Genomic DNA, 23823 nt, shown 5'->3' with positions numbered 1-23823 from the left:
TAGAAAAGTATATTAGAAGTGAATATTAATGAAATGTTTAGTTTGTCTGTATATTTTCAATGATTACTGCTGCTTAGTTCGTCTTATAAAAGCGAAAGATACAGAGTGACGTGTATGGATGACGTGTTAGAGGGAGGGCATCCAGAACTTTATGAGGTCTGGTAGTTTGCCGAGAGCAGGTGCGGGGTGAAGTGAGGACACGTAGTTGGCAGAATGCCCTGAACTTTGTACAGAGTTGGCAGAGCATAAGGACCGTTGGCAATTTGCCACAATGACGTTGTGAGAGGAGCATTGGGAGGAGTTACGATAAGAAAAGTGTGGGTGATTTGCCAGAATGAGGTTTGAGGAGGAGTTGTAGGTGGAGTAACTGTGTATAAAATGGGTGTACAAATGCCAGTCGGGGTTCAGTTCTGGAGAGCTGATCCGGCTTTATGCACGTGTGCTAATAAAGTCTGATTTTCCTGAAGATCTTGCTGCCTGGTGTCGTCTTTTCCCTCGCGAAGATGTTTTTCGACAAATTGAAGATTTGGACTCTAGGAAACGACACTATCGTACCTTTAACATTCATGTTATCTAACGCTGGCTATTGTCAGAATCCTGCCTGGCGAGTTACCACCATGACCATGTTGGCATGCCAGTAAGGAGTCAATCTCCTCTTCAGGATGGGAAATGCATGCTCAATTGGGTTAACGTCTGGTGATTGACTTGGCCAGTCTAAAACCTTCCACTTTTTCTCCCAAATGTAGTCTTTAATGTTGTTAAACAACCTACACGCTACATCTTATGTACGTCATTTGACCTCAAACTGAATTGTCCTCAGTGTATAGAAAAACAAAGAAATTAACCTTGCTGTTCCAATACTTTTTCAAGGGACTGTAGCTTAATGAGAGAAGCCTCAACAGTTGTCAGTGGAAGTCAGCCGCACTGTCACTGTTCATTGACTTTATTTACTTTACTTTATTATTTACCTAATATGTGTGAACTGCTAGTTTTCCACCCTCCCTTTACCTGGGAGACAGGTGTAATTAGTAGCACAAATTACCTGGGAGAGAAGACAACTAGGGCTGGATCTGGATTTGAGGGCCAGAGTTGATGATCCCTGGCTTATTGTTTGTATGTGGCCTGTACACATTTGGCCTCATTTATCAAATGTGAGCCAAACGAAATTCCCCATAAATTCTCCAGAAATGCATTTGCATAAATTATGTAGGATTTATCAAAGTTTTCGGATTTGTCCGTTTTTTCGTGGGAGCCGAACAAACTTCACGAGTGGTCTCAGCTGTTCGTATTGTGTGAGGCGATGAAAACGCACGGTTGTAAAGTGTGCTTTCTCGGTTTTTATTCCATAAAGTTATATTTTATTTTGATTTTGAGTGGCAATATTATTTTAATAAGCCAATTAAATATTCAAATTATTCATATCATATGAAAACGATTCATATAAAAACATATCATATAAAAACAGGATTCAACAAAAAAATGAGTGATGATTCATTCCGGTAATCCTGATTAATAAATTGAGTGTAATATCAATTCCATAAAACAAGTAGAATGTCTGCTATAAATAGGGCGTAGCCTACAAGTCTAAACGTTTGCTATAAATAGGGTGCTATAAATAGGGTGTACCCTGCTGAGACCGTTGTTTATTTGTCTGGCCTCTCTTAACATTACATGTAATATAACGGTGAGTTCAAGTTTGAGTTTATGATAAGAAAACATCATGGCATAGAAGATGTTAAGTCCAAAATAAGTTCAATATATATTTTCATGTTCGCAAAGAGAAGTTACAAAGTAGCTGTAGCACATACAGTTATAAATGAAAAAAAAAATCATGTGATCATGTGTAGGTTACACAGTATTTTTTTCTCTGCCATCTCTTTAAATTGCCTGAAATTGATTTATAAGGTATTTTAGTTGCGTCAATTTATGCTAATTATACATTTTGTGGACATGCTTTTTGTTTACGATTGATTGGCATTTATCAACATACACACGCGGATACGAACGAAAGCTGTGTCTATTCCTCTTTCATATATCCGGAGCAAATTTTTTGTTTGTTTCCAATCACACACATTTTCACACGGATTTCTGAAAATATTGATAAATGAGGCCCATTGTGTGATTAGTGTGTATATACTGTTTCATAGTGTATACAGGGGCGCAGATGGGGGGACAACTGGCACACTTTTTCCCAGGCCCAGGCCCAAGAGGTGCTCAGGTATTGAGAGTAACTATTTTTAACGTGTTACAATATATTGGGGGGAGGCAATATATTTTGAAGCTGGCCTGAGATTTCATAGCTGTTGTCCTGAGAATGTATGTCATGTGTGCACGTCTGCTCCTCCTCACCAATGTTGATGGCGGTCTCTTGCTTGTCTCCAGTCAGAACCCAGATCTTGATGTGAGCCCTCATCAAGGTGTTGATGGTCTCAGGTACCCCATTCTGCAGCCTGTCTTCTATCGCTGTGGCCCCTAGCAGTAGCAGATTCTACAGACATGAAATAAATACAATATACTTCTCTGTCATTGTGGCAATGCTCACCTTTTCCTACCACTAGAGTGTACCTACTGCTTTGTTTTAGTTTGCCTAAAGGCTAAATAGTATCTACAGTAGCACCATATCAAGCTTGGTTTTGAAAACCCTCAGTGTTTCTGGCTCCACTACAGGCTACTACACATAGTGACCACTCTGTGTGAAAAAATAAGGAAAGACCTGTCACCCATCCAAACCCATCAGACAATATGGACATACAGTACTGTGCAAAAGTTTTAGGCAGGTGTGAAAAAATGCTGTAAAGTAAGAATGCTTTCAAAAATAGAAATGTTAATAGTTTACTTTTAGCAATTAACAAAATGCAAAGTGAGTGAACAGAAGAAAAATCGAAATCAAATCAATATTTGGTGTGACCACCCTTTGCCTTCAAACCAGCATCAATTCTTCTAGGTACACTCGCACAGTCAGGGATTTTGTAGGCATATAGTCAGGTGTGTGATTAACCAATTATACCAAACAGGAGCTAATGATCATCAATTTAATATGAAGGCTGAAACACAATCATTAACTGAAACAGAAACAGCTGTGTAGGAGGGTTAAAAATGGGTGAGGAACAGTCAAACTGCTTCCAAGGTGAGGTTGCTGAAGACAGTTCAATGTCAGAAGTCATACACCATGGCAAGACTGAGCACAGCAACAAGACACAAGGCCGTTATACTGCATCAACAGGGTCTCTCCCAGGCAGAAATTTCAAGTCAGACAGGGGTTTCCAGATGTGATGTCCAAGCTCTGCTGAAGAAGCACAAAGAAATGGGCTACATTGAGGACTGTAGATGCAGTGGTCAGCCAAGGAAACTTAGTGCAGCAGATGAAAGATACATCAGGCTTACTTCCCTTTGTAATCGGAAGATGTCCAGCAGTGCCATCAGCTCAGAATTGGCAGAAACCAGTGGGACCCAGGTACACCCATCTCCTGTGTGGCGACGTCTGGTCAGAAGTGGTCTTCATGGAAGAAAGTCATACCTCCGACGAGGCCAAGCGACTCAACTATGCACAAAAACAGGAACTGTTGTGCAGAAAAATGGCAGCAAGTTCTCTGGACTGATGAGTCAAAATGTGAAATATTTGGCTGTAGAAGAAGGCAGTTTGTTCACCGAAGGGCTGGAGAGTGGTACAAGAATGAGTGTCTGCAGGCAACAGTGAAGTATGGTGGAGGTTCCTTGCATGTTTGGGGCTGCATTTCTGCAAATGGGGGGGATTTGGTCAGAATTAATGGTCTCCTCAATGCTGAGAAGTACAGGCAGATAATTATCCATCATGCAATACCATCAGGGAGGCATCTGATTGGCCCCAAATTTATTCTGTAGCAGGACAACGACCCTAAACATACAGCCAAGTCCTGGAAATTATGGTATGGCCCCCACAGAGCCCTGATCTCAACATCATCGAGTCTGTCTGGGATTCCATGAAGAGACAGAAGCATTTGAGGCTGCCTAAACCCACAGAAGAACTGTGGCTAGTTCTCCAAGATGTTTGGAACAACCTACCTGCCGAGTTCCTTCAAAAACTGTGTGCAAGTATACTGAGAAGAATTGATGCTGTTTTGAAGGCAAAGGGTGGTCACACCAAATATTGATTTGATTTAGATTTTTCATCTGTTCATTCACTTCTTCTGTTCATGCATTTTGTTAATTGATCAAAATAAACTATTAACATTTCTATTTTTGAAAGCATTCTTATTTTACAGCATTTTTTCACACCTGCCTAAAACTTTTGCACAGTACTGTACATACATTAGACATAAAAATTTTCATATACACTTTCATTTTATTTGGTACACCTGTACATCAGCTTGTAAATGCAAATATTTAAACTCCATAGTATTAACAGTTGTAGCAATAGACCACCGTTTTGACGCACACTCCGTCATGTCAATAGAAAAACAAATGACACACATCTGCTTGCAGTGGAGATGTTTAAATAATTCACAATTAATAATAATCAGACAGGAGTACTGGTATGTATCTAAATAACTTACAAAACAGCACTCCAGATGATTTGTAAGGGGTGTGAAAATTGGAAAGTGAATATCTTTTGCTTGGAATTCATGGCTCTAGGTGGCAGGGAATCGATTGAAATGTGTTAAAAAAAACTCTCAAACCTGACATTGAAAAGAGACCTGGGGCTGATGAAAAAAAGACCTGTAGCTATAGCCAGGGCCTAGGCATGCCACTGCCTACCAGAGTGTGATCAAAAACATGCACGACAAAAGTCCCTTGTTCTTATCTGTTAGTGTGGGGAAAAGTCCATCACACTGGCAAGGGTGGGCTCAGCTGTGGTGTAGAGTGCTCGCATTTACCACCTGCAGGTTGTTCTGCAAAAAAGCAAACCCTAAAGCACTACGGATTATGGGTAATCTTGCTACCAACTTTACAGGCTGAAATGCAACGCGCCACTGACTCGTCTCACTGACGTTACTGTTCTCACTGAAAGTTTCTGTAAGAATACATGGGACAAATCCTGTATTTAAATGCAACATTTTATTTTTCAATAAGGGGCAATTCCGTAGGCTATTATAGGGTTAGCAGATGAAAATTGAAAAAGTCTAAACATCATTAAGAAGAAATGGCACTGGTGAGCTCAGTATTTGCAAAGAGGCTGGTAGGCCAAGGAAGACCCCTATCATTGATGACTGAAGAATTCTCACCATAATGACAAAAAAAAACCCAATCACCAGTCTGGAAGATCAGAAACACTCTTCAGGAGGCAAGCGGGGATATGTCAGTGACACGAACCACTAGTCGATTGCAAAAACATCTTGTGGACAGATGAGACCAAGATTGACTTGTATCAGAGTCAAAGGTTAAAAGGAACTACCCAAGAACCAAAGCGCCCTCCTCATCTGTGATGGCCATGTCTAGCTGATTCACTTGCCTTTGTTGATAATGTAACTGCTGATAGCAGCAGCAGAATGAATTCTGAAGTCTACAGAAGCAGTGCTCTCTTTCTTCTTAATAATGTTCCAAACTGTCTATTTTGTTTAGCCTATGTTTTCTTTTTTTCTTATTTCCCTGCCTCATAATGCTTCCTTACTGTCTTCTGTACTGTCATTGGCACAACTCTTGGGCTCTTGTTGACAAAAGCCAATACCAGACTCCAAAGGCAATCAAAAGCCTAGAATCAAGACTAGATACTGAAAGCTTTCTTATACCCGCACTAAGGAAATTATTGAATTCACCTACTCCCACTATTTAGAAGCAGCTGAGATGCCAACCGTCCAATTACCTTTGGTCTCCTAAAATAGGGGGGACTATGTATAAAAGAGTGTGATTCCTACACACATCACCCAATATTCATGTAATTACCCTCAAATTAACAGGGACAGTCTGCACTTTAATCTCATGTTTACATTACATTTTAGGAATTTGGTATACCCATACCCATAACCAGAGACAAGTTACCAGAAAAATCCTAGAGGGAACAGCAAAAAACAGCTTACATAGCCAAATGAAAGTCGCAATAAAACCATCCAAGTGAACACAACCCTAGTAATAATGAAACACACAATTGTGATAACTACAATAACAGCTAACATAGTCAATTAGAGATGACAAGGAGGTAGTGAGGGATGGGGAGAGGTGCAGTTTGAAGAGGTGGCCAGTCTCTGCTTTTCTGCTTTTATGGTTTGGTAAATTTTGAGCACCCAGTGATTCTACAAAAGAGGCACAAAAGGGAACCGGGCTAGAACGAAATAAGTGGGAAATGTAGCTGACCAACGTACCTGCACACTTGATGACACAAGCGTGTATGATTCCATGATGGGAACCTGCCTTATTTATCAGTGATTTTTTAAAAATCGGACCACTCAACTGAGCTGACTGAAAGCTATACACATGTTCATATTATTAAATAAGTAACTTTAACATACACTCAGTATGCACTTCATTAGGCCTGTACACCAGCTTGTTCATGCAAATATTTAATCAGCCAATTATGTGGCAGCAACTGAATGCATACAAGCAGACATGGTCAAAAGGTTCAGCTGTTTTTCAGACCAAATGTCAGATTGGGGAAGAAATGTGATTGATGGTACCAGCATCTCAGAAACTGCTGATCTCCTTCTGGGGGCAAAAATACCTTGGTCAGAGGAGAAGGGGTCAGACTGGTCAAAGATGACAGGGAGGTGACAGTAACATAAATAACCACACATTACAACAGTGGTATGCAGAAGAACATCTCCGAACACACAATGCATCAAAGTTAGTGGATAGGCTACAGCAGCAGAACCAATAAGTAAAGAAAAAAGAAAAGAAAATACCTAATAAAGTGTTCACTGAATGTATGACAATACATGGGTGATGATGTGTGATCAAACCTTCTCCAACAGCTCATAGCATTCCTCCAGCAGGATGGCCCGGTCCTTGAGTACTGTGCTAATCCGATTGTACTCTTTCAGCCATTCACCATACTCCCCTTCTGCCAGGTCCACATATGCAAAGCAGAGAGTCCTCAATCCTTTGAAGAGACAGAGAGACAGACCGACAGGCATGCTCACAGAGAGAAACTGAACTGATGTTAACTTCGGAGAGATACTGACCAAGATAACTGGGAGAGACAGTAAACAGTATCACAGGGAGAGAAACTGAATATAATCACTGGGATAGATACTAAACATGATCACTGTGAGAGACATTGAACATGATAACAGAGAGAAAGTGAATATGATCACTGTGAGAGACACTGAACATGATAACAGAGCGAAAGTGAATATAATCACTGGGATAAATACTGAATATGATCACTGGGAGAGACACTGAACATAATCACTGTGAGAGACATTGAACATGATAACAGAGTGAAAGTGAATATAATCACTGGGATAAATACTGAATATGTTCACTGTGAGAGACATTGAACATGATAACAGAGAGAAAGTGAATATGATCACTGGGAGAGACACTGACCATGATCACTGGGAGAGACTAAACATGATAACTGTGAGACTGAAAACGATCACCAGGAGAAACAGACAATGAGTATGCTCAGGCAGAGGTACTCATCATGCACACTGGGACAGAAGGGGCAAAAGAAACATTGAGTGAGTCTGTCTTTACCTTCAGTTGCAAACTGCTCCAGATGTGACACAGTAAGCTCTTTGTATTGGGAATCTTCTGTGAGCCGCTCAAAGATCACATTATCCTGAAAATGACATGACAAAAATGACATTATCACTGAAAGAGCAAGCAACCATGAAAATCATCAGCTGGGGAACTGCCATTATATTCTTGAGTATCTGTTTAGTAAACATTCATTCAGTTACTCTGTCTGAAAAGAAATGTGAATTATCACCAAACATCCTTGAAACTGTGACAACATCACCAGAATTACATAGCTACAGGGTTCCCAACCTTTGTTGAGATTTTTGTGATTGCAGACCGGGGGTTGGCAGGGGATTGCGTGTTGCGCGTTTACGATGCATTCTTTTTTTGTAAAATTATAAAAAAAAACACGCCTACTATGTATAAACACTTCTGTCATTTCTGGTGAAACCAAAATATATAAAGATACCCTTTAATAAATTGAGAATGTGCACTTTAACCATATTTAATTGTGTGATTCCAAATCTAAAATTGTGGCAAATGAAGACATAACGGGTCTTTGTCCCAACATTATGGAGGGCACATCATCGATGAATACCCATGTAGCTATGACAGTGTTGAGCTTCAAAGCTAAAGACTTTATTAGTGTTTAGCTCAGCATCAGCATTTAGTACAAGCTGAAGAAAACACTTACAGCTCCCTTGCAGTAGAGACGAAGCTTCCCGCTTGGTGTTCTAACGATCACAGACATGCGTTTTCGGTCACTGTGGGGAGAAAATTGATTACAATTCACAACTCAAAAGTCCCTTAAAATAACCTCACACACCCACCCCCTTAAATGCCTTCCCAAGAACATACTCACAAAATACCTTTCCAAACACATTCACAAAAAGTGTGTGTGTGCTTTTGTACATGTTTGTATGTGAACGTGCACAAATATCTCACCTGGAGAATTCCAGAACATTGAGCAGCTCATAGGTCTGTTCCTTCCCCCTCTGGAATTCAGAGTCAGCGTTAGAGTTTAATTTCTTAAATAAATTACATGTGATGATATGTGTGACCCTAGCAGCACAATTTATTTCTGCCTGCTATAGCCTGAGAGACAATGTGTGAGACAATGATGAAGACAATGACAAATCTTACTAATTTATTATTGTTGTTGCTGTTTGTTTGTTTTTATCTATTGTTTATTCTATAGTATTTTTATTAATAACTGTTGACTATTTCCACTTATTATATCAGTAGCTCTAATTGTACTTACATGTAGTTTAACTTTTATGCACTGTTACACATATGTCTGTTTCATGTTTGCTTCGGCAATATGTACTAATGTATTTCCTGCCAATAATGCACATTTTGTTGAATTGTAATTACAAGTGAAGGAAGGATTCATGAAGAAGATGGGACTGACCGCCTCAATGATAACTGAGTGGGGCGTCCTGGCAGTGAAGACAAACCCCAGACCTTTCGCCCCCTTGACAAGAGATCCTTCATCTACAGAGAGAGAGCGAGAGCGAGAGCGAGAGCGAGAGCGAGAGCGAGAGCGAGAGAGAGAGAGAGAGAGAGATCCATTTTACTGACTTAGTTTAACTGCATAGTGACTTCACACAGTTTTCATCTCTCACGGATGCTTACTTGTTTTGTTATATTGGAAAGTTATAATATAGTTCAAATATATTCAAATGTATTTTTTTCTTAACTCAAACATAAGTAACTCCATATTATTATGTCAATTTACAAAAAGTATTCACCCCTTTCTAATTTTCTCTAATACTGCACATTCCAGAAAATGAAATGTAATATTAGACAGGGAAACTGAGGAAATACATTTTTTAATTAGGATTTAATTTGTTAAATGAAAAAAGTTATCAAACCCCCATATCACCCATGTGAAAACATAATTGCCCCCACACAGTAAGGAATTTTAGTCCACTTCTTTGCAGAACTGCAATTCAGACAAATTGGTAGGTTTTTGAGCAACTGTTAATTTCAGATCCTGTCACAGCATCCCCCATTGTCTTCAAGTCAGAAAATGGAAAATATTAACATTTTACATTTACATTTTAGTCATTTGGCAGACGCTTTTAATCCAAAGCGACTTACAAGTGCATAGGTTCTACCATAAGTCAAAGCCTCATATCCAGAAACTAGCAAAATACACATGAAATGCTGTTCTAAACATAGTTGTCATCATAAGTGCATCATTTTTTTTTTTTTTTTTTTTTTTTTTGGGGGGGGGGTTAGACAAGGATAGGGATATCAGAAAGGAGGGGTAGGGGAAATCAGGAGGGAGGACTAAGGTAGAGTTTGAAAAGGTGGGTTTTGAGTCTGCGTCGAAATAGGGGGAGGGATTCTGGTGTTCTGACAATGGTAGGCAAGTCAGTCCACCACTGAGGAACCAGAACGGAAAACAGGCATGAACGTGCAGCTCGACCGCCAGGTGCACGTAGAGAGGGAACCGTAAGGCGACCAGAGCTGGCAGACTGGAGTGGTCTAGCTGGGGAGTAGGGAGTGATCAGGGATTGTATGTAAGGTGGGGCAGTCCCCTTAGCAGCCTGAAATGCCAACACTAGGGCCTTGAAACGGATGCGTGCGGCAATAGGAAGCCAGTGGAGGCCAATGAGAAGCGGGGTGACATGAGCCGACCTGGGCTGACTGGTGATCAGGCGGGTTGCAGCATTCTGGACCAGCTGGAGGGGCTTGATGGCACATGCTGGGAGACCGGCTAGGAGGGAGTTGCAGTAATCCAGGCGGGAAATGACGAGCGCCTGGACTAGGAGCTGGGTGGCTTTCTCAGTCAGGAGATGACGGATACGGCGTATATTATACAGAAAGAACCTGCAGGTTCTGGCAGTGGAGGATACTTGTGGAGCCAGGGTGAGGCAGTTATCAAGAGTCACCCCAAGATTCTTTGCCGTACGGGAGGAGGAAACTACAAAGTCCTCAATGAGAGGTCAATGAGAGGTCAATGAGAGGTCGATTGACGGAGAGGACTTAGCAGGGATGTAGAGAAGCTCAGTTTTGGCAAGGTTGAGCTTCAGGTGATGGGAAGTCATCCACGCAGAGATATCAGCCAAGCAGGCAGAGATCCGTGTGGTGACTTGGGTGTCGGGGGGGAAGGAAATGAAGAGTTGGGTGTCATCAGCGTAGGAATGATAAGAAAAGCCATGGGAAGAGATAATAGAACCAAGAGACATGGTGTATAGCGAGAAGAGGAGAGGCCCAAGAACCGGGCCCTGCGGGACTCCAGTTCATAGGGGGTGAGGGTCAGAGACTGAGCCCCTCCAAGTCACCTGGTAGGAGCGACCAGAGAGGTAGGAGGAAAACCAAGCGAGTGCAGAACCTGTGACACCCATCCCAGACAGCGATGAGAGCAGAATCTCATGGTTGACTGTATCGAAGGCGGCCGACAGGTCGAGGAAGATGAGGACAGAGGAGAGGAATTTTGCTTTAGCAGAGTGGAGTGCCTCAGTGACCGCGAGCAGGGCGGTTTCAGTGGAGTGGCCACTCTTGAAGCCAGAGTGGTTGGGGTCATGGAGATTGTTCTGGAGAAGATAAGTGGACAGTTGGGAGCAGACCGCCCGTTCCAGAGTTTTAGCGAGAAAGGGAAGAAGAGAGACAGGCCGGGGAGAGGAGAGAGGACAGGGATGGGAAGGAAACACATGGAGGGAACTAAGGAGGACAAGAGGAATACTACACAGTGGAATGAGGGCAGGCAGCAAAAACAAAATCAAACATCAGGCTCTCGGACAGCCTGGATGGACACCCGTAGATAGACACCCCCGACTTTGTACACCTGCAACTTCGTACGCCGAGGCAAGTAGCCGAGGCTGCCGCACACAGCTGCCGCTGGTGCGCTACACAACTGCTTAAATAACACTGACGCTGAATACAGAAAATGCAACCAACCCACTGCAGAACACTAATGCACACTGAAGTGAGTTCAGGTGTGCCAGTAATTATACCCTGAGCAGGGTGCAAAGTATTGGCTCCTCCTACAACAAAAGCTGTGGCCTGCCAGCCAGTAAAACAATAGCCTAACTTAATAGCCTAGCTCACCAGAGAGAAACAAACACCTAACCCAGTTTCACTGAATCTAAATAAACACCACTTGTAATAGCTAACAAACAAACAAATACACAGCAGAACACTATAATGACAACTAAACTGAATTTAGAATCAGCAAGCAAACAAATAATACTTAACTAATCCAGGAGAAAATGCAACCAACCCACTGCAGAACACTAATGCAACACCGAACCGAACCGAACACACACAGACACTAAAAAGATCTAGCTCCAACAAAAATGAAAGCAACCAAACAAGAAGCATATCTTCCCATTTGTGCTCCTGTATTATAATGGCTTTCCTATTTTTAAGACTGTGAATGTTTTGTTCCTGGTTTGAATTTATTTTTACATATATTTTACATATATTAACTTTGTGTCCATATAATACATTTAATAAAGTGACATAAAGTGACATTTCACAGCTTTTAATTGCATATATTTCAGTAATTGAGAAAGAAGTGAAACGTTACATTGTGCCCCTACGATAACTTTGCCATTTCATAGATGGCTTTTGTACTGTATGTGGTGAAATGATGGCTATAATTTCGCCATCTTTCAACTTAGAAACTTTTAAGAAATCTCATGACTTAATATGAACTCACACTGTAAACACTCCCCGCCTTTCCCCATACCACTCCTAAGAACAATGGGAATTAATTTACAGGCATCAGAGCTGTTGTGAGAACACATCGTTGATATTCTCTTTAATATAAAACAACAGGGAGAACAACTGTTAATGTACTGAAGTCACAGAATGATGAAGGCACATACAAAGATCGACAGAGAAGGCATATAGGTCTATATGTGTGGTGAGATGGTTCATTTACTTTTATACAAATGCAGAGTGACTTCTTCCAATTATAAAACCAATTAATAAACTTCTGAGGGAGCCCAGGTTGTTCCTCTACATTTAATGAGGGCGGTTAAAGTAGTGGTTAAGGTACGTGACTGGGACACGCAAGTTTGGTGGTTCGATCCCCGGTGTAGCCACAATAAGATCCGCACAGCCATTGGGCCCTTGAGCAAGGCCCTTAACCCTGCATTGCTCCAGGGGAGGATTGTGTCCTGCTAAGTCTAATCAACTGTACGTCACTCTGGATAAGAGCGTCTGCCAAATGCCATTAACGTAATGCAATGATGTGAGCCAACATGGCACTATAGCCTGCCTAACTGAGCCACTTAACTGCATAATTGAGCTGAGTAAAACCTGGAAGAAGTTCACTGTGAAGCCTATTCACAAGAAAAGCAGCCACTCATCGTTGGTCAGTTGCTGTTTCTTTTTTACAGCATCATCAACCTGGTTGCTATTCAAACAATGTCTCAACAAGTCAGAAATTAGGGGTGATTTAATCATGGGCCTGACAAGAGAACTGTGTGAAATTTACATGAAGTTAAAGGCAGAGGCAGCAGTTGCAGCTATGAAGAAGCAAGCTATCACCTCGCACACCCACTCCCATAGAGAAAATGAAGCATCAGGTCATCAAATGTACTCAGAATAAAGCTAAATGCCTGAAGAGTGACCAATGTGTGTTTGTCCATGCTCTTGCAAAAAACAAAAGTGTGTTAAAGTACACTCCAAATAGTGGAGTTTATTCAGTTGTGACCTTTATTTATTAGAAAATAGTTTTACAGTAAATGAGTAAATTCTTAATATTTAGTGTAGGTCGCTAAGGATGCAGATATCGGCGCTATAATGCTGGACAAGCATGATATCACATTTCTAGCATGAAGCTCGTTTCTAATTAAAACACATAACAACCTTAAGCTAGATCCACCTTTCTCCCCCCTTACAGACTCTGATGTTTCTCAACTCCTGCTCTCCCACCGCCCTACAACCTTTGCCCTTGACCCTATCCCCTCTTCTCTTCTCCAGACTATCACACCTGATATTCTCCCATTTGTCACCTCCCTTGTCAACTCCTCTCTGTCTTCCGGCTGTTTTCCAGCATCCTCCAAGAGGGCCCACATCACTCCGTTGCTTAAAAAGCCTACCCTGGATCCCTCCATCATCCAGAACTACCGCCCGGTATCTCTTCTTCCTTTTCTTTCTAAAACCATAGAATGAGCTGCTTCTACTCAACTTTCTTCTTTCTTTTCTAACAACAACCTGATAGACCCCCATCAGTCTGGCTTCAGATCGGGCCACTCGACAGAGACCGCGCTCCTCTCCGTCAGTGAGTCGCTCCATGCCGCACGAGCAGCCTCCCTCTCCTCTGTCCTCATTCTTCTAGATCTCTCTGCTGCCTTCAACACTGTGGATCACTCCATCCTCCTGTCCGCCCTGTCAGCAACGGGCATCTGTGGCACAGTCCTGGACTGGATTGAGTCCTACCTCTCTGGTCGCTCCTTCCAGGTTGCCTGGGCCGGTACGGTATTGACACCTCGGCCCCTTGCCACAGGAGTTCCCCAGGGCTCAGTCCTAGGCCCGCTTCTTTTTTCTCTTTACACTCGTTCCCTTGGCCCTGTGATCACTGCACATGGGCTATCCTATCACTGCTATGCGGACGATACCCAACTCTTCATCTCATTCCCACCATCTGATACACAGATTTCTGCCCGTATCTCTGCTTGCCTGAGTGACATTCAGAGCTGGATGGACAACCACCATCTAAAGCTCAACCCAGGTAAGACTGAAATGATATTCATCCCTGCCAATACCTCTCCCCATCTGGATCTCTCCATTTCCCTTGGGGATACCACACTCACGCCATCACCCAGTGCAAGGAACCTCGGCGTCGTGATGGACAGCAGACTGTCCCTTTCCGAGAACAATGCAGCGGTGACCCGGTCATGCAGGTTCTTCCTATACAACATACGGACAATCTGCCCCTTTATCACCCCCTACTCGACCCAGATCCTGGTCCAAGCGATGGTTCTGTCCCGCCTGGACTACTGCAATTCCCTCTTGGCTGGCCTCCCAGCGTCCTCCATCAGACCCCTCCAACTTATCCAGAGTGCAACAGCTCGTCTGGTCTTCAACCTTCCCAAATACTCACACGTCACCCCCTTGCTTACTTCCCTCCACTGGCTGCCTGTCATGGCTCGCATCAAATTCAAAACATTGGTGCTAGCCTTCCAAGCAGTTAAGGGGTCTTCCCCAGCTTACCTACAAAAAATCATCAGACCCTACACCCCTGCCAGACCTCTTCGTTCAGACTCCACAGGCCGCTTGGCACCGCCCCCTCTCCGAACCTCCACCTCACGCTCACGACTGCTGTCTGTTCTGGCTCCACGGTGGTGGAACAAACTCCCGGTTGAGGTCAGAACTGTAGAATCTGTCCCCACCTTCAAGCGCAAACTGAAGACGCACCTCTTCAAGCAGCACTTCTCCCCATCCCTCCCTACCTCCCTGTGAACCTTAATTGTCGTCTTTGTGATTTACGTTGTGTTTTGGTGTTTTTAGTTGGCTAGGTAAGCAGTATTTGGATAGTTAAGTTTGGTTACTTTTGCTTGTTTGTTTGTTTATTTGTTGTTTAAAAAAATAAAATAAAATAAAAATAGGCCCTGGTCCTTATCTTTGTTGTACAGGTAGCAATTGAAATTGTACTTCCCTCTAGGGTCTTTCAGCACACTTATCCCTGGTTATGGGTATGCACTTTGTTGTACGTCGCTCTGGATAACAGCGTCTACCAAATGCCAATAATGTAATGTAATGTAAAGCCCTGCCTACATTATGCTTCTCGTTGACAACCCCAGACCTGGTTGTCCTGCCCCCAACCACTCAGACTTCCTCACAGCAGTGGCTGATGGGCCAGTTCTTACACCTAGGCCACTTGCTAGCTGACATATAACTAATGGCTGCCACAAGGTGGCAAGCTCCCAGCTCCCATGTCACTGTGAGGATGGGGTTGAGCGGAGAGCCAGTCGCGACTAAAGGGGAAACCCTTTTTAAGCGAGCACACGAACGTGTTCGCCACTAAACTTCAATATAAACAAAGGCGATAACCCCTACTCCCAGAACAGATGGAGGAACAAAAACTAACCCGATGGCAAATTAGAATGGTAACAGAAATTAAGCCCAAAACGGCTGAGAAAATCAAACAACCCTCCGAAACAGGGCGAAACTCAAAACCAAATTTGTGCTAGAAACACAGCACTAACGGTAGCACACCGGGACCGCCGAAAAGAAAATACAACCTAGCATAAAAGAAAATAAAACCCGCGAGGCGCAGCTCGGGAAGAAAATCAAACCAAAATACAATTACCGGGGACAACGTCCCTCTACCCCGACTCACACGAGTCCCAAAAGAAAATACAAGACCTTACAGGAAGGCGCCAGTGTACAATAGAAGAATACTGAACGCCTTCCTTACCCGTTTTGTTTGATTGAAAACACCAGCACAGTACCTGACTCAAAGACTGACAGAGTCTACCTTGTGCTTTACCGGCTTGGCTCAAGAGCGAACAGTTGACACACAAGCACTGAAGGATTGTCAGTACTGGGCTTAAATATGCTCCGGGGAGGTAATTCCCCTAACGCCAATTGCATATCTTTGCATAAAGATTTCACACTGTAATGAGACAAAGTACCCGGTTGACCATGCCTATGTACAGATGACCCAGATGACTATGCAAGAATATAAAACATTACATTCTTTTTAGATCAGAATCCTAGTTCTGATTAGGCTGTCAAGTAATCAGAATTCAGCATTTATCCAAGTCATGGTGTAAAATATAGATATTTTCCATATTTTTCTATAATATTTCAGCTATAATTCTTTTCAAACCGGATCTGCTTGCCTGGAGAGGAGGCCTGGTAGATGATCTCATCTCCTTCTCGCTCTGGGACCACAGTGTGACATACAGCCATCATTGTCAGAAACTCACAGATCTGGGGAGAGGTAGGCTGGGTGAGAGAATAAAAGAGAAGAGAGAGAGAAAGATTGTGAGGAAGAGGAATAATAATAATACTAATAATAATAATAATAATAATAATAATAATAATAATAATAATAATAATAATACAATTTATAAAGCACTTTACATGCAAGGAAGCAGCTCAAAGTGCTTTGACAATAAGACAAGAAAAATAAAAAATAATACAAATTGCAGGACACAGTAGACAGATTACAGAGCATAAATAATAAAATAAATGATAAAGCATAAATGCAGAAACATAGTACAAATAAAAATGGTCAAAACAAAAGCCATTACTAATTACAGTTGAAAGACAGGTTTAAAAGATATGTTTAAATGCTGTTTAAAAGGTCCACTGAGCCCACCTCTCTGATTTCTTTAGGTAGAGCGTTCCACATATTCGTTGCGTAATAAAAGAAGGCAGATTTTTCTGTTTGGGAACTTTAGGGACAATTAAAAGACTCGCTTCAGTGGACCTAAGTGTTCTTGAAGGGATGCAAAACAGCAGAGACTCTGTGATATAAAATGGTGCTAAATCATTTAAGGCCTTATACAATTAAAATAACTCTTAAATCGATTCTAAAAGAGACAGGGAGCCAATGTAGTGCAGATAGAACAGGAGTGATATGCTCTCTCTTTCGTGTTTTCCTTAAAAGTCTGGCTGCAGAGTTTTGAATCATCCGTAATTTCTCAATTGATTTTTTTGGCAGACCAGTAAAAAGAGCATTACAATAATCTAGTCGGCTTGAGATACAAGCATGATTAGAAAACTGGCAGGTGTACTGTGTCCAGCTGAATAGTTTTTACATCGCATGCATGTAAGGGATAATACCCTATGAACAAGTCAGTTTTGAGGAAATAACTGCCCTTCAGGTAGGTGCTACGGCCTGTCATAAAGCGGAGGGCCGTTTACCACCCTGAAGGGCAGTTCTTTTCTCATAACTGACTCATTCATAGGGTATTTTCTTGCTTATACCACAGCTACCTTTCCAAAATAATGTAGCTATGGACAATTTATTTTTAGTTTAGAAACAAATTAATTGAAACACAATGGAACGGGAGAAGAAATAGTCGGACTAAAATATAACTGCGTCATTGACAAAAAAAGTTAACTAGCTCACCAAAGCCAAAAGGAAATGTAACGTTAGGCTATTAACCAATGTTAGCTCACAAAATAATGACAAGCAATTAATAGAAATGTGATGCTGTATTCCAGACTGAACGGAGCCCTTCCCATTTTGAACTGAAGCACTGTAGCGGTCAAAATCAGCTGGCATATCTCACTCTTGCAGCCAGTCATGCAAAACGACATATTCAATTGTTATGGACTTCATGATATATGTACTTTACATAGATTATCAGTGTACTCAATATATTTTTGCCTCGCGTGGTTCCGCGTCTAAGTACATCCCTCTACACTTGCGACACTGTCTGTTGTTTTACGGGCGGTTATTATTACTGCTAAAATGCTACGTTAAAACACTGGGTTACATTATGTTCGAAACATCTCCCATAATTATCTTTCCAAGAATGCAAAGTGTAACTTAATGCAATGTAGTCTACAGTAACATATTTTTGTCACCAGGTTGGTTATAACCGGACTATTTGCATGAATAAGAAATGCATTGCATAATCACGTATGTCGGGCGCATTAATACTTGTTAGATATATTAGCAGTGAAAAACATTCGACACACCTGTTCAATCTGTTCTCATTAGGAAGGTTATACAAAATCACCACCAACATCACATCTCAGCTAATCAGACTGCCGTATTTGCCCTAGGTGGTTGGTTATTTTTCAGAGCTGTGGTATAAGATTTAATAATCAAGAAAACGGAAACATACATGGTTCTTCTCAATGTTCTGAATGAGAGCAGGGTCATCAAACTCTGTGGAGTTATGACTGCTGGTGGGAAGATGGCTGAGAGATGTAAGGAAAGAAAGAACGAGAGAGACAGCAGAACCGATTACAACTGAACAATTATCAATTCATATGGTAATGTAGATACAAACACCCCATTATTGTATGAATATTATCCTGATAACCGAGAGCAGAAGTGTCATAACATATGTGTTCACAAAAATGTGATAACCGAACACCATAGAGTGGGAACACAGTTTAATAATGTAGTTTGCAAGGGTGAAAACAGAGCTGTAACACAAAGCCGTAAATGGGAAAGCAGTGCATGTGATAACAAAATGTTCAAGTGTGAAAACTATTAATGTAATTTAACAATATCATCTGGAGCCTGCATGACTGATGCTGTGTATAAGAACAGAGACACACCTGAAATCCTCCATGGAGCGATCACAGTCCAGGTCAGGGAAGTGCCTACAGGCAAAAACATTACATTATTGGCATTTGGCAGACGCTCTTATCCAGAGCGACGTACAGTTGATTAGACTAAGCAGGAGACAATCCTCCCCTGGAGCAATGCAGGGTTAGGGGCCTTGTTCAAGGGCCCAACGGCTGTGCGGATCTTATCATGGCTACACTGGGATTAGAACCACCGACCTTGCGTGTACCAGTCATTTACCTTAACCACTATGCTACGGGCCGCCCCGTAACATAAAACAAGCTATCACCAAATCACACCGATATCAGAGTTGGCTGGAAGTAACCAAGCACAGGATAGAGCAGGGAAAGCTGCAGGGTGAAGGAATGTGTCAATAATTAATGTTTCAATAGACTAACCATTTGGTCAGCTACTGCTTTCCTTCCCTACTTTACTCCTGTGGAAACAGGAATTATTAACTGTGCAACCACACAGCAAAAATGTCTGTCTTAAAGGAGCACTGTCATGCTTGTTTCAGCTGAGCTAATTTGGATAAAATGTTCAAATTATGCGTAAGCCTTTTAAAAATCACCGTCAGTGTAGCCGTTTCCTAAATATGGGGCAAAACTTCAAACACTTCAAAATATGGGGCAAACACCTCCAGTGACATCACACTGACACCAATTTCTGATCCCACTTCTCTGCTCTCAGTTAGCTTCGGCTGCCTCGTCCTCCACTGTCTGTCTCTCTGGCTCACACAGTTGTTCCTCTGTAAATTCCAGTTAAAAACTTAGATCGTATTTCTTCGTCAAAATTGAAAAGCTCATCCTCTATCTCAGCGAAGGCAGAGCTGTCCGTCATTTCACTCAGGCTACCCAAGCTAGGTTCTGTGATATTTGTATGCTAACGTTACCCTATTTTCGTGGGACTGTCATCTGATCACCTGGATGGGTGGCCGGCCATAAACCAGTCTCTGCGTTCAAGGGTGGAGTTTGAGCGCCCGTTACCTTCTGGAAAACACAAGCTGGAGATTGAAGCCAGTGATGTCACTGGACGTGTTTGCCCTTAGAAGTTTTGCCCCATATTTAGGAAACGGCTACACTGACGGTGATTTTAAAAAAGCCTACAGACAAAATTTAAGCATTTAATCCAAATAATCTCAACTGATACAAGTGTGACAGTGCTTCTTTAAGAATTTTTAGTTTTGTAATAAAATTTAAGATCTTATTTTTGTCTTGCAAGAAGAAAATGTTAGCTTGTTTTAAGTTACAGTTTGCTTGACAAGTGAAATGTTCTTATTCCATTGGCAAATCTTGAAATTAAATCAAAACGTTCTTGCCTCATTGGTAATATTTATCAAAATAAATATCTTTATTAAAAAATAAATAAGATTCTAAATCTCAATATAAGTACCATAAAAGATTGCCTTTTTTTTTTTGCAGCGCATTAACATATAACATATAACATTAACGCATAACATATCATATAAATAACAAAGCTATGTTTTTCTTTATTGAAGTTCAGATACAGTTTAGACAATATCAGAAAAACAATCAAACCTTTAAACCCTATAACCTGAGCTGCTGAAGAACTAACCATCTCAATTCTCAGTTCAATATTTCCTGGTCAAACATAAACCGTTTTTGTCTCTTCATGGAAGCAGCCAGGCTCAATTGTTGATATTCCAACATTGCATACTAAAAATGATCGTGGATATAAATATGGCTGAGCATGCACAGCATGCGCGGTTATAACAGCTTTCAGCAGACCTGAGTCGAAATACCATTTCAAGTATGTGAATTACTTTTTGTGAAAATAATGCGAAGGCAAATAAAAGATGATCATTTGAAAATAAAATTCTAATGTTTGGAAAGTATTTGCATTCAATACAAATAGATCTTGCTGCAAGTATTTGAAAGACAGCATTTTTAGCCAAAGGATTTAAAATGTCTTGATGAATTTTGAGGAAAGAATTTATTTTCTTCAAACAGTCATTCAAATACTTCACAAAGAAGTAGTGGTTTTGTGTTTTTTATTTTGAAACATGCAAATGGTAAACATGTTGTCCCCAACCCCCCCCTGCACTGTCTCCACCTGGTTTCATTGGGAGAGGGACAGTGGAACAGCCGCATATCACAGAACATAGCTACATTGACTTGCTACAATCCAATCGCTGCAAACATCTCATCTTCCTACCTAGCCTACCACAGCTGACTTAACCATTCCCTTTATTTAGCAGGCGGTCCTAAATCCAGAATGTCTTACAACGCAACAATTTACAATGTATTCTATGTCACTCTGGATAGGGCCATCTAATGAATTTGCCAATTTATCCAGAGTCCTATGGGCAATTCAGTAGCCTGCGAATAACATTCCCAGACCCAGAACGGCGTGTTAGGAAGTGGGGAGGAGCCCAACGTTAAAACATCGGTGCACATTAACTATACACAGTAACCAATAACCAAAGTACAAACTCTTGATCCATACCACTATATTCATGATAGTTTGCTTTCAAGTATACCAGCTTGTTGTGACACTCATGTATTATCATTGATTTGGTGATTTTATAATATTTAGCAAAGCATAAGAAATCCCCTTTATGGGGCCGTCCTTCAACAGCCAAATAAAAAATTCAACCTGCCAATCAAGATGACGCTCCTGTTTGCTTTTATATTGTATAGTATTGGCTATGTCCTAAGCTAAGCAATATGTAGCTAGCCCCAAGGGCGTTTATTTAAATTTTTTAAAATTATTTAAATATTTTATTATTAAATATAGCTAGTGAACAAACTTGTTAATTTGGGAACCGATACCTTCATTTATAAGTTACCTGGCGAAATCTTGGCAACGCACAGTAGGCCACATCTCTACATAAACCAGGGTATTTATGATAAAACTACATTGGTAGCTATTTAATTAATACAAGAAGTAAGATTTTTACTGACTGAAGAAACATTACGCTTCATAAGCTAGCAATGAAGGCAAGCAAAATGGACTAGCGCATAGTCCAGCCATTTTACGATGACTAATCTAAATACATGAATATTTAAACATTAAATAAATGACTCACCATTACATGCTAGATCTGTGACGGAGGCCCAGTATTGAAAATAGGTACTAGCTTATTGCAGGTAGGTCAAACCAAACTGGGGCAAATTATAATGGCTTTGTCGCCCCTTGTGATAGACACATAATACTGAAGTGTGACAAAGGATTGAACAAACTTATGGACAGCAATGCATTGTCTTCCGCCACAATTTCATCAGGTTGGGGACAATGATCAAATACTATTTGAATCAAAATTTGACATACCAATATAAAAAATACTGACCCATATGTGATGCCAGCAATGGTGCACTTTCTGAAGCGCATGACATTACAGGTGAGTGTCCCCGTCTTGTCAGAGAACAGATACCTCACCTGCAACATACACATAACCACACAGCTTTAACATTAGGGCCAGACCTGGGGATCAGCACTGAAACACAGAAAGCCTTCTGCCCCAAGTGAAATGAGTTCAGAACCTTTTCCAATGACAAGAAATTGTGATGCATTATATATATTTTTTTATTTAATTTACTTATGTCAATTTATTGTGGACACATTCTCTTTTAATAAGAAGCTAACCAGGTATCACAGTCTGTTGCAAATTTACACAGGGACCTTCATAAATGCTATGGTTCAGCCCCAGGTGCATACAGATCTCTGGGCCCCCAATCATAACTCCATCTTCCAGAGAATACACCATTCATACAGTGAACATAGAACATAGTCAAGTCTATAAAACAGTAGACCAAACAAGGCATTGGAAGGAGAATGCTAAGGGGCTATTTTGGTTATTTCTCTTTCTGGGTAGTCAATATCATCCCCATCATGGATAAGAAAAAACCTCAAGACTATTCTGGTTTGCATTTGCTCATTTCTGTTTGAGACCATCAAATGAGTGAGTAAAAGGTTCTTTTCAAAGTGTTTCTCTTGTTTCTCTTAGCTTGTAACGTTATTACCGAATATAGCCTAGGTACTATTTTTTGGGCCGGGCCCACCACAGATGTGTCTGGGGTGCAATTTAAGCCACTGTAGGCACTATTCAAGAACCTAATCTAATCCACAATGTGTTTCTAAAGGTAAAATCACCAGATAATTTTCAAGCTCCAAAACTAGCCAATAAACATGAGTGTGTTTAGTTAGAACGTAAATCTAGAAAGATCTTAAATCTTGAAAATTGTTACGGCCTGATAAGAAATGGGTTGGCAAAACGAGGATGAATTAAAATTAGTTTAAAAAATCGAATTCTTGAATCCAGCAGTTTTAACCATCAACACTCTCGTTTAAATGCCCAGCAGGTCCAACACTTTGTTTCAACAGTTAAAACACCTCACTTACCCAATATGTGAAATATGTGTTTATTTGATTGTGTTTGTCTTTCACAACATAACACCAAATTACAATGTTACATTATTTTGAATTATCTATTAAATATTCATAGGTGAGATAACATTATTATTGATAATTTAAGAGAAGGCAGTTCAATTAAAATGGCATAACCATAGTGATAGGTTGTAACCATAGTTTAACAGGCTGCCTATATCTGGCTGTGTGATGTGGTCAGTGTTTATCACCTCAAAATGACCAAGGTCAACAGGTACTAAACAGGAGACAATCCTCCCCTGGGTTAAGGGCCTTATACAAATATATAGCCTTCAGACAGGAGCAGGTTTTTCCACAGAGGTAAATATTGCAAAATCTGCTTTCATATTATCAATCCATGGAAGGGAAAACACAATTAGCCCTACAGGGAATGGAAGATGACATTTTAATTGGTTTATTTTATGTTACACTCAAGACAGAACTAATGTCCTACCCTATTGAACTTTGCACCTTACTTTGTCCTTGGACTATCCGCCGTAAAACTAGTAAAAATGCATCTGACCATGCCCTAAATGGAATGCTGTGATTTAGACTTTTACGTTAAGACTATGAAAATAGAGCCCATAGTCTCAACGGACTCTGCAACACCCAACACTCAA

At 41.0% G+C, this 23823-nt stretch overlaps 1 protein-coding gene across 4 annotated transcripts in view; it reads right to left on the bottom strand.

The window, feature by feature from the left end:
• The window catches only part of atp8a2 (ATPase phospholipid transporting 8A2), a 241996-nt gene that overhangs the window by 79462 nt on the left and 138711 nt on the right, over positions 1 to 23823 (bottom strand). For all 4 annotated transcript variants that reach the window (XM_061239651.1, XM_061239653.1, XM_061239652.1 and 1 more), the window contains 10 exons: positions 22128 to 22216; positions 18808 to 18852; positions 18366 to 18441; positions 16404 to 16509; positions 9005 to 9087; positions 8539 to 8588; positions 8288 to 8357; positions 7609 to 7693; positions 6870 to 7009; positions 2350 to 2488 (listed from right to left, as the gene is read on the bottom strand). In XM_061239651.1, the coding sequence (XP_061095635.1) occupies positions 2350 to 2488; positions 6870 to 7009; positions 7609 to 7693; positions 8288 to 8357; positions 8539 to 8588; positions 9005 to 9087; positions 16404 to 16509; positions 18366 to 18441; positions 18808 to 18852; positions 22128 to 22216 (883 nt within the window). The remainder of the gene's footprint in view (positions 1 to 2349; positions 2489 to 6869; positions 7010 to 7608; positions 7694 to 8287; positions 8358 to 8538; positions 8589 to 9004; positions 9088 to 16403; positions 16510 to 18365; positions 18442 to 18807; positions 18853 to 22127; positions 22217 to 23823) is intronic.

This window comes from Conger conger, chromosome 4, assembly GCF_963514075.1.
Source record: "Conger conger chromosome 4, fConCon1.1, whole genome shotgun sequence".
Classification (NCBI taxonomy): Eukaryota; Metazoa; Chordata; class Actinopteri; order Anguilliformes; family Congridae; genus Conger; species Conger conger.
Note: the sequence above shows the minus strand (reverse complement) of the source record. Positions and strands in the feature narration are given on the sequence as shown.